The sequence below is a fragment of the Eurytemora carolleeae genome, unplaced genomic scaffold (genome assembly GCF_000591075.1).
Source record: "Eurytemora carolleeae unplaced genomic scaffold, Eaff_2.0 scaffold3, whole genome shotgun sequence".
NCBI classification, from domain to species: domain Eukaryota; kingdom Metazoa; phylum Arthropoda; class Copepoda; order Calanoida; family Temoridae; genus Eurytemora; species Eurytemora carolleeae.
Window position 1 is genome coordinate 271,546 of NW_019397377.1, and position 11,961 is coordinate 283,506.

General features: G+C 31.2%; 2 protein-coding genes across 2 annotated transcripts in view; one reads left to right on the forward strand and one right to left on the reverse strand.

Annotated features, from left to right (window-relative positions):
• The window catches only part of LOC111713919 (glutamate receptor ionotropic, kainate 3), a gene marked incomplete in the record, with an annotated part of 16,975 nt that extends 12,339 nt beyond the window's left edge, over positions 1 to 4,636 (forward strand). The window contains 8 exon segments of the mRNA XM_023488910.1: positions 615 to 685; positions 749 to 778; positions 1,632 to 1,697; positions 2,373 to 2,421; positions 2,857 to 2,959; positions 3,833 to 3,895; positions 4,171 to 4,228; positions 4,372 to 4,636. Of these exon segments, the coding sequence (XP_023344678.1) occupies positions 615 to 685; positions 749 to 778; positions 1,632 to 1,697; positions 2,373 to 2,421; positions 2,857 to 2,959; positions 3,833 to 3,895; positions 4,171 to 4,228; positions 4,372 to 4,527 (596 nt within the window).
• Positions 4,637 to 10,682: 6,046 nt separating this feature from the next.
• Positions 10,683 to 11,961, reverse strand: part of LOC111713921 (uncharacterized) — a 4,717-nt gene continuing 3,438 nt past the window's right edge. The window contains exons 5-6 of the mRNA XM_023488912.1: positions 11,636 to 11,687; positions 10,683 to 11,111 (exon numbers count right to left, since the gene is read on the reverse strand). Coding sequence (XP_023344680.1) covers positions 10,854 to 11,111; positions 11,636 to 11,687 — 310 coding nt within the window. The 3' untranslated portion in view covers positions 10,683 to 10,853. The remainder of the gene's footprint in view (positions 11,112 to 11,635; positions 11,688 to 11,961) is intronic.

Genomic DNA, 11,961 nt, shown 5'->3' on the forward strand with positions numbered 1-11,961 from the left:
CGGAACCCTCTCTCTTTTTTATAAAAAAAAATAATGGAATGGAATTATATAAAGTTTATTTTCCAAAGCTATATTAAAAAAATTCTGAAATTATCATGAGCTTTATTACGCAAAACTAATGTGAGCCGGAGATTTTTATTTCATATAATTCTGATAATTTTATTCCAGCAAGGTGGCAAAGCTCCCAATTGATCGTATGGAAGATATTCTAGGTAAAACTATAACTTATTTTATCCTCATTCATGAATTATGAAGGAAAAATATTATATTTACCAATATACGCTCATTAAGGAAAGATATTTTATTTTTAACCCTATCCCAGTTGGACAAATTTACGTCGNCCCCCCCCCCGCTACAATTTTGAACTTAGAGTTGAAATAGGGAATTGTGATACATATCCTTTGTGCATTTAAAAGTAACAACATCGTACTAATTTTTTTAAGAAAAATTACTAAATCCACTTAACACTCTACAACTTTCCATTATTTTAAAATATTATTTTATACATTCTTTGCTTTTAAAGAAAATGTTATATGCCTTATGCGGAAAAATTTGCAATTTGAATTTTTCATATTGCAATAATTGAATATATACGTCTATTTGTTTTTGTTCAGATCGAAGTGATCTATACTTAGCTCTGCCAAAAGGTTCATTTTTTGTCACTCTGATGGAATTTGCAACAGAGGTGATTCTTGTTATTTTTAAAACAAGCAAATAAATTCGTAGATCAAAATTAATTTTATTTCAGGGGGTGTACAAACGACTTTATGAGGAAAAGGTAAAGAGACCATAGAACTGTTGAATAGAAAGACGACATTTAAAATCCTTATGTGTATTTAATGTTTTTAGAAAGCAAATAGTTTTAAATTTGACAGTTTGAAATTCAAATTCAAAGAATAGTTTTGTCAGTAACCATTATGTCAACTGGACCAAATATGTACGCTGAACATTAAACAATTAAAACTTAGATAAAAAAGTCGGATTTATGGTTTTGATATAATCGCCTACTATGCTGTGATTGCACTAAGTTTTTGGTCAAAGAAAATTTTGCCATGATGCATCTATATCTATAAAAGTTGTAATCACTGTTTGTCTGTTTTATTGTCAGATCATAACTCAAGAACCCCATAACTGATTTGCCTCGAATTTTGATTGGGAAATTTAAATTTCTTAGTTGAATAGTTTGACTCTCTTAAAGAAAACTTTGTTTCCAAGCAAAGCTGGGTTTCCAAGCTTGTAATACTATAAATTCAAGCTTACAGAAATTACATATAATCATCAGATTACATCTCAGATTAATGTTAAGCACCTTAAATGTAAAAAAAACTGGAATGTTTTTGAATGAGCTCCAAACTATGCCCTGCACCCCCCCCCCACCTCCTCCCTTTGTGCACGTCCTGTAAAAATTACTTAAGGAATTGAGTTTTTACCACAACTGAAATTTTCTAATTCCTATATATTTGCAACCTGATGGATCACACCTTTTATATTTCAAACTTAGGCTATTTAGTCTAATAGAATTTATAGTTTGAAATATTAAAGGCCTAGGATTTCCAATTCCAAAGATATAGAAATTATAAATGGAGTTTGCGCTAAAAACTCAATTCCGTGAAATGAAATTCGAAATGCAGGTGAAGGGTAAAGAGTATGGAGTTTTAAGCTGGTCAGATGATGAAGTTCTATTAAAAGCAATTCAGGTCATAGCAATACTTAAACTATTCTTAAAGGGACTGTAAGCGTGTATTCAAGTGACCCTCCATGCAAAGATGGCAATGCCTGATTTACAAACGTACCCTTGAAAGCTTTGTCTGATCAAATTTGAATCAGATGTCAATGATTTTCTTTTCTAAACTATTATTTTAATTTGCAATTTCTCTGCGAAAGTGACTTGCGCATTTCTTGCTTGTACAGGAAGCTATGGAGAAACTAAAAAAAAAACCTTTTCGAGTTAGAAAAGTGAATGTAACTTCTACATTTTATATTGTAGTAAGGTTTCAAGTGTACCGTTGTAAATCAGACAATGCCATCTTTACATGGAGGGTAGCTTAAAATTATGGTATTGAAGAGACTGTCCTTGTCATTTTAAGTGAATATCATAGTGCATACCCAATACGGTACCCTTTAATAATGCGGAGGATATCGTCACTTTTCTTTAGCTTAAACTGTTGAATTCTGACAATAAAAATGAATTGCTTCTGCAACAGAAATGCGCCAGTTGCGTTTACAAAAAAATACTTTGTTTGAAAATAATTAATTTTCAATGTTATTTGTTTTATTCAAACAACCCTTAAAAATCGGACATTAACTCTTCAAAAAAGGGGTCCCTTGTAATTACGACAACGTACGTTCTCAAAAATAAGCTTTATTGTTAGGCGAACTATGTTGTCATTGGATTCGGATCCACAGCACTTGGTTTAATAGGTAAACACATTTTTCGGCGGAAATAAAAATATAGTTTTAGTTTTAACAAATGCTTTTTTTTTTGTTTTCTTGTCGTTTTAAGAAATGTAAGACAAAAAAGATACCATCGAATTTGCATTTACAAATATAAAACTGTTTAAAACCTATTATTAAATTGAAAAATTACAAGTAGGAACTATATTTTAGGAAGATATCCATCTAAAATAACGAAGTTACCAAAATAACCTATATTTTAGGAAGATATCCATGTGACACAATTAAGTTACCAATAGAATTATATTTTAGGAAGATATCCATGTGAAATAACTAAGTTACCAATAGAATTTATATTTTAGGAAGATATCCATGTGAAATAACGAAGTTACCAATAGAATTTATATTTTAGGAAGATATCCATGTGAAATAACGAAGTTACCAATAGAACCTATATTTTAGGAAGATATCCATGTGAAATAACGAAGTTACCAATAGAACCTATGTTTCCAACTCAACTAGGAATTTATCTAAAGAAGAATTCATCTTTGACAAAAATATTTGAGTAAGAAATCATACTATATGGATTTTATGTTTGTATGTTGGTCTAGAAAAGTTGTATGAATATGTTGTTACGGAGTTTGTTAAAAGTCTACTAAAAGTTGACTTTAGCATACTTGCCATGAATTTGGCATCACAAACTCGTTGTAGATATTAGTTTCTCATCCAAGTTTTGGCCAAGTTTGAACTTGAAATAAAACTGGTATTATACGTCGAAAATGTCTTGACTTCAAGATACCATGGTTCTAAACTGGGCTAAGCTTGAAACAAAACTTTGCAACAAACTTAAGTCTCTTTGTAACTTGTAAAATATACCTTGATTATTTCGACTTTTTAATACCAGTTCTGAACTTGTCAAAACCTTGGAACAAAATTTCAGACAAAACTTAAGTCTAGCTCAACTACGCTTTAGTCAAGTTTGAATTTGGAATACTGGTTTATGGATGGTAAAAAAATTGTGTTTAGAAATGGTAAAAAAGTTGTGCATAGAAATGGTGAATACAATTGATATGCAAATTTATGGTTAAAAGTTGTAAAAAAGTGGCGCGTAAAAGTGGTAAAAAAGTTTACTTTAAAATTTGATAAAAAGACAACTTAAAAAGTTACCTTAAAATGTTTACAGAGAGTCGACAAAGGTGATTAAAAGTGTGTAAAAGTGAAAAAAGGTGTAGAAAATTATAAAAAAAGTTTTGTCCCAAAACGGAAAAAAACCTCGTCTAAAAGGTTCAAGAAATCTAAAATAATAGTCTATATTTGGCATGACTAATTTCGAGAATGGTTTGAGGATTTGTTTATTTTATTCGTGGATTTCTTCCTTGATAAGGCGGACGATATTAATTCAAATTTGTACTTTTCTAGAATATTGTGTATTTTTCAGGGAGCAGTTACAGTTGTTGCAAGAGGGTGGAATCGTCAATACAATCCAGATACAGGCTGATCGGTATCAATAATTTATTATCTGACATAAATAAATCTTACAAGATTATAATTATAAAGACCTATAATGATTTCTCACATCATTAATTCGTAATAGCTCAATATTTGAATGCATTACTCCAATATTTCATTTAGTGTCAATTTTAAGAAATTAAGAGAACACAGTTTTGAAATGGAACGTCCAATTTACATCAGAACCCTTTAAAGACTGTAAGAGATATCAATTATCTTCACTTTTAAACTTATTCTTTTACAATTAGCTTGAAATTTACGTTACAGGGAAGAGAGTAGGAAGTACAAGGTTTGTGAGAACACTAATCTCAAGCTCGGTATCCAGGTAGACATTATTAATTTCTCATTTAAAAAAAAAAAAATTTTAAACGATTAAAATTATTTTTTATTATATTTGTATAAAAGCAGNTCCAACCGAACTTTTGATGAGCTCTTCTTATTCAATCCAAACATTGAATATTTGTTCAGGGAACAATATCAATGTTTATCGTGGTTGGTGTTGGCATAGGAGCAGGACTGTGTCTCCTTATCCTGGAGCTAATCATAAAACCTCCCTGTACACAGAAACGTAAACCCAAGCAGGTGTGGGGCACCTTGAGAGAATTTCAGAATAAAAAGTTTTGAATATTTTATCTTGTGATTTTGCATCTTTGTGTCTGTTACACTTTGTAATTGTATGAGAATCAATAAACTATGACAAATTGAAAATGAATAAATATTTATAGTCTTCAAATCATTTAAATATGCTTTCTGGTAAATTTGATTGTTTTCTAATGTGGATATATATATAAACCAATGTTTTACATTCACTATATTTAAATGCACAATTTAGATCTTAATCATTTCATTATGTATGTTAAATAAAAAAATAAGCTGCAAATAAATGACATTAAAACGACTTATGATAGCCTGCTTTGATGGTGTACTGTTACCGGAAGAACTAGGCAAATTCATAAAAGCAGATTTACAATATTTAAAAATACGCATTCGATATCCAGGAAAGAAGTTAAAAATTTAACCAATCAGTGTGTTATGTTAAGATGTACTCTTTAACTTTTGAAAAACGGGTTTTGATTTCTGAGCCCATTCTCTCCATAGAAAGTGGTCGTGTATTTCACGTACTTTGGGGGACAATATGTTGGCCGCTAGATGTCTCGTGCTAAATTCTTATCTGATAGATAGATATTTCTCCGTACATTTCACGACCAAAATAGGAGACGTCAAGTTGTCGACCAATGTAGTTTATGGAAGGAACGGCCTCTGGAGTTGATAGTGTCATATCAATCGAACTAAACATCGATTGAACGAACGTAAGTTTTGGACTAATGTTTACTAACATTCAAAATGACTATAGTCCTTAAATTTGACAAAATATGTTTTTAATTAGTTCATATACACATGATTAAATTCATATTTGTTTAAACACTCTAAAAGCCCGCTTGTGAACAGCTGACTTTAGTTCAATCAGATATTAGTCCAATCGATATAGCATCGTTTTTGTAATAGTTATAAAAAGTAATTTTTAAACAGTAGTGGAAATCCAAAAAGAGAGGATTAAGAAGAAAATGAAAAGTGTGTTCATTGGATACTCATTCTAAAGTTTTCAGCTCAGAGCTGAAAACTTTAGAACGGGGGATATTGGATTAATGCTTAAACTCCTGGGTTTACTAAACCCAAGATTATTTTAAAACGAATATTATATATCCAGGAAAAAAAGTTAAAAATTTAACCAATCAGCACGGTCATGTTGAGATGTACTCTTTAATTCAATCGTATATTAGTCCAATCGATATAGCATTGTATCTGTAATTGTTATCAAAATTAACTTATATACAGTAGAAATATCCAAAAAGAGGATTATATGAAGAAAATCAAAAGTGTGTACATTGGATTCTCAGATTTAGCGATCGTGATTAAGGATATCTCATTCTAAAGTATTCAGCTCTGAGTATCTTTTGGTTTGTTTGTATTTTAAGTTAACGTTACAGTAGCTGAACAGTTTTTGTCTCAATATATTTACGATTAAAATTTGCTTTGGAAATCCATTGATGAAAAATAAGAGATTGCGAAATAGTACATATGAACAAGTAGAGTTTGAAGTTAAAGTAACATTTTAAGTTTAATTCAAGGAACAATCTTCTGTTAGCCGCCATAAAAGCATTGGCTAAATCTGTTAAGTTAAGAATTTATAAAATATTTGATAGCGTGAGAACTAAGAGATCTGATGGCAAATTGACCTGAAAGCAAGTGTTCGAGTGAAAGCAAAATATTTTACAGACTCAACATGTTTATTAGGACTAAATCTGCAAAAAAAAAGCTTTTTTGATATAAGGTTCATTATGTAACCCTTTTAATTGCTGAAGAAGATTATTATTATTATTGCATTGATAATTATTAACGTACCAGTGATCGATCTAGTAGATGATCTAGATTAAAACTTTTAGCTTAACTAAATATATGTGACTTATCATTCCCTTTACCAACAAATATTTGATGGAAAAATTAATTATTTTGTACGAATGGTAATTAATTGTTGTTTTATTAAAAAAATGTATTCATACTGACATCAAGTATTTTCCATTTCTTAAATGGAGCGTACACAAATTCATCAGAATGAAATTAGCCTAAAACCATTTTTAAATTTCATACTTTAAAAGAAAAAAATATAATAATGTTATTTTACCCACATTGAATGAAAATTAAAACAAAATTGGCATATAAAAATAGGATTCAGATATAACGAAGAAAGTATAAAACAGCCCCTTTGATTAAGTATTTAAGTTTTTGTGTTCAATAGATGGTATAATGATGTAAATATATTTAACCATATTATTTCGCCTAAACCTAAATTGTATTCAGGTTTAACACGAAGACATTAAATATAAATACTATAATACTAAAATACTAAAAATTAAACAAAACATAGCAATAAAAACAAATGAGGTAATAAAATGAATGAATTGTTGAATTTAAGGGAGTGTGAATGTAAATTTAATGTTTCCACATGATTAAAGGTTTGCATGTCAGATTCACAACTGTTGTTGTGCCGATTACACCCTTATCTTAAAACGTTTCTGAGTATATATATTCGTGGCACCCTCGACTTCTCAGAGCTTGGTGTCTTCAATTTTCTCTTTAATTTACAAAACATGATAAGGACCGAAATATTAGGTGCAGGTGCAGTGCATTTTACAGAGACAACACAATTGATAACAAAGGGTCAAACGACATAGGGTCAAACGACATATTGGTCAAGCGACAAACGGTCAAAATAGAAAAAAAATGTTTTATGTATTATTTCAAGGTTAGGTTGTTAAGACTATTTTTGGACCGAGCGCTGCAGATAGGACAGGTTAGGGACCGTGCGCTGCGGCTACTAGTTCTAATGTACATAAAGATAGTTTTAATTAACCAAAAATAGTCCAAATGAAGTTTTCCCGTTTGTCACACTTTTTGACCCAATGTCGTTTTACCCTTTGTCACGTTTTTTACCGTTTGTCGTTTGACCATATGGCATTTGACCCTATGGTATTTGACCCTAGGACGTTTGACCCTATGGTATTTGACCCTAGGACGTTTGACCCTATGTAGGTGAATCGCAAAAATTCTTGTCGATTTTTGCCTGAGAGCGAGACCTTTAAATCACAGTATACTCTAGAAATGAAGGATCTCTTAAAATTACTTTGACAGTTCCTCTAGTACTACAACCAATGCAAACAGGGTTTCCAAAACCAAGGATAGATCCATGACCGAAATTAAATGAATTTGAAAGATGTAGCTGAACTCAACCTGCGCCGGTTTAAATCCTGAATCCTGTCATAATCTACTTCTAACATTTGTAAAAATCTCTTCATGTTTGTGTTCATGATTTTTTAAAAAAAAATTATGCAAATAAATTATGAAATCCCAATTTTATCTTTTACCAAAAATCCCTGTAAAAACAAGAAATCGTCACTTGTAAACTTTATTTGGACACCCCTGAGTCCATCGAATAAAAACTAAGTTTGTAATTATACTATTTACAAATTAAGTTCTTTAATACAGGGTTACCTAAAAAGGATGAGGCTTAAGAATTTATATTGTTACTCATTTGTTACTCATTGCACACAAAGCTCTGATAAAATGGAAATACAAGGAAATTCTTTAGTTTTCAGTTTCTGGAAAACGACATTTTGAATCCATTGTTTAAAATTTGTAATATTGTTTTTTTTTTTGCTTTTTCTTTCACTTTGATTTCTATTATTTGTATGTTTGCTTTTTTATTAATTTCTGTAACCTTTTTAATCTTATTCTTTTTTAGTTTTTTTAAATCTTTCATATTTCCGATCTTAGTTTATTTTGTTTCTTTTTCATATCTTTCATAATCTTGAAATATTTTCCCATAGTCGTTTTCTTTCTGGTATTTTATTTTTACTTGACGTTTTGATTGTGTTTTTAATTTTACTTTCGTCGTTAATCTCCATATATTTTTCCTCCTATGGCTTATTCTCCTTACTTATTTTTATATATTACGTTTTTGCTATCTTCACTAGCCCCTTCATCTGCCCTTTCCTCAACTGTAAACATCTCCTATGCTATCTAGTTACTGCGTTTTCTATTTATACTTTATATTTATATATATGTGCATCCTCTTCAGTTTTCCCCCTTAAAGGGAATGTAAACGGTCAAATATCCCTTCTTTCATAGAAAGGTGTGTTCAATTCAGAACAGATACACTTTTCTATAAATTGTCTGTCCAAGAATGAAAGAGCTAGGCATGCAGCTCTGCTCTTTTTGAAAATCAATAATCTATCTGTTTCTGCGTAAAAGTGACTGTGCGAAGTTGCAGATTTATGTGTACAGAGCCCGGGCCGCGATTTAAAAACTTCGACTCGAGCCGTAATTCTTTGAACCCGACTTTATGACCCAATCTTCGACCCAACTCTGACGACAGCTTGTGTCACGTGATTGACAGCTGCAAGATCTTCGACTCGACTCGACTCGGAGTTAGGCCCAATAAAAATAACCGACCTTGGTTGGTTTTAGTGGAGAATAAGGCTCAATGTTGAGTCTTGTTCTCATAAAAACCCAGAATTCGCCAATTCCTTTCATGATAATCCACCAAATAGAATATTAAACTGGTTTTTTGAACTCAACTCTGTTGAAAATAAGATGCAGCTTGAATCCGAAAGCTCAAGTCGTAAATAAGGCCCAATGACAGCTTAGACCCGAGCCGTATTTCCCCGAATTTTTTAAATCGCGGGCTCAGAAAATATTTGGATTTAATTCCAGAAAGAAAAAAAATAATTTTTATGCTAGACAAGCGACGATATATTTCACATTATTAATCAATAAAGGGTTTCCTTGTTTATTGAACATGCCCCCCTCATAAAATAGAAGGTCAATAAACATCACAGCGATCAGTCCCTTTAAGGTCTCCATAATCCATTTGTTTTGAGTCCCAATAAAAATGGGAATTGCTTTAAAAAATTTCAAATCTTCGAAAAGTGGCCTGTCATTGTCTATTTTTGTTTTTGGTTTTTTAAATAAATTAAAATTGTCAAAATAAAATATCTTCCCGTCAAATTTAAAGATACTGGCAAGTATTTTTGAAATCAAATGACAGATGGTTTTTAAGTCGCTTAACTTAATATAAAATAATATAATTTTCTGTCTTTTTAAGACACCCGTAGATTCTTTCTGAACAGCTGGTGTTTTGACTCAACTTCCGGATGTTTTTATTTTCTGTTTCCTTTAATTGAAATTTAATATTTTTAGATTATTTAGTTTCGCCTCGGGATACTTTAACTATTCAACTAAACTAAATGTAGAAATATACAGTTCATTAACTTTACGTTTTCTCAAAAACACTGAAAGGGACTGGTGACGAAGTTTGTTAAGTGCCCCTTCATCTGTAAAATAATATCTTCGGGTCACATAACGCAAATCTGCCTCTTTAGTAAAATTCAAGCTAAAGTCTGACCGGGTTAACCTTTTTGCACCGGCTAGTCCTGTCCATAGAGCTAGGTACAGTACAAAGTGGGACCGGAAAGGTTGACCCGGCTTGGAAATTCAAATGTAAATCCCGATATTAGAACTGAAACAAATCCGTTCCATAAATCCAAGTGTTTGTTTATGTTTAAGAATCTTGCGCTTTGCCGCGTAGCATAACCAGAGTCCGCTGCAGGTACGAGTTCTCTCCCGGCATCACACCGGCTTGAAAATTCAAATGTACTACGGCAGCCCGTGTTAAAACCTTTGTTTAATCAGGGATGAGACATACACGTCCTTTTTTTGGTTTTAATTAGGGTTTCCAGGGAAGCCAACTTTCGCGCTATTCTAAACAAATTTCCTTGCGTATTCGGCAAACTTTTGCTCATTGCACGGAAACAGGCGCAAACGATGAGCAATTCTGCGCAAAACATAGGGAAGCCAAGTCTCAATTTTCCACTCTCAAAATGCGAAATTTGCGTTTTTTATATCGACACTTAAAAGATCAACAATAATTCCCGATTCAAAGCTTTGTTGAATATATTAAACAGTACTTTTAGAAAAGAGTGTCTGTTCAAAATTTATTTAATTAATTTATTAAATACAATCCATTCTGTTCAGTGTCAACCAATTATCCAGCCATGCGGCTCCATTTGTATTGTAAAGTCTCCATTTTTTATTCAGTCTCCATTTTCTCTTCTCTTTAATATCTTTTAACAAATATTTTTTTAATTCTCTATTTTACGAATCAAGCTCTTCTTTCACGCACAACCTAAATTTTTACATTAATTTCCAATTTAGCCTCAGTATATGAAATGACCTCCAATTTATTAAGTGCTCCATTTTCTTTGATAGTCTCCAATTTTACTATATACAGTTCAACTTAATTTTGTCCAGCCTTTACATTTCTTCTAGAAGGGTTGTTTTCTCCAGCCTTTAATCTTTCAAAAGCAGCCTCTATTTTCTTTCAAGAGCAGCATCTATTTTCTTTCAAAAGTCCAGTTCTCCATGAGCCCTCTATTTCCAATCCAGCCAAGACTGTTCATTCTCCATTTTCCAATCCAACCTCCATTTTCTTTCTCCCTCTCCAGAATAGTTTTCTTGTTTTCGATTTTGATCTTATTAATATCTCCATCGTTCCGTTGGCAGTTGGTTGCCAGTCCTAGATTTCCTCCGAGTTGGTTTAAACTATTTTTCTTTTTGGATATTTGGGCTTGTTTCAAGAACCCGCCCATAGCCTAAATAAATAAATATTAGTTATCATAAAATTCTTTAGAAAATGTTGAAATTAGAACTGATTTCGTTAGTATTTTATCTTAATATGGTTTGTTAGATTAACGATGTTACCATTCTATTTTTCTAAATTAACATTCAGAAGGGGTTCCTTTTTTTGGCCGGTATGTGGGTATTTTTAAATCTGAGGATCAATGCTTAGTCCCTTTGTTTAAGTTTATGAACACCATATAAAGATATCTAAGATAAATTAAATCAATCCGTATCTACATAAGATGGAGATTATCAATACAAAAGTTCTAACTTCAGTTTAAACAAAAAAAGCTACAGTTAATTTGTCTATACTTTAGCTGGATTTAACGTAGATTTTCAAAAATTTGTAGGTTTTTGGCTTCAAATTCAAAAAAAGAGAAATTCTAGTTCGGGGGTTAAAAAATTCTAGACTAGGCTAAAAAATATATTCCTTAAAAAAACATTTTGTTCTTAAATTTTGCTACCATAAATTGGTAAACATTTATATAATACTTACAAAGTCTGGGTGAAAATTGGAAATAGGAGGAGCAAAATTCTGCAGAAAATACCTTTAGCATTATCTTAAAGCATAAAGGTATGAGAAAACAGAGGTTTTATATTTTTCTTTAATGCAACTTAAAAAATGTAATCTACATAAAAGCTGTTTTAGAATGATGAAAAGTTTTGAATATTTTATCTTGTGATTTTGCATCTTTGTGTCTGTTACACTTTGTAATTGTATGAGAATCAATAAACTATGACAAATTGAAAATGAATAAATATTTATAGTCTTCAAATCATTTAAATATGCTTTCTGGTAAATTTGATTGTTTTCTAATGTGG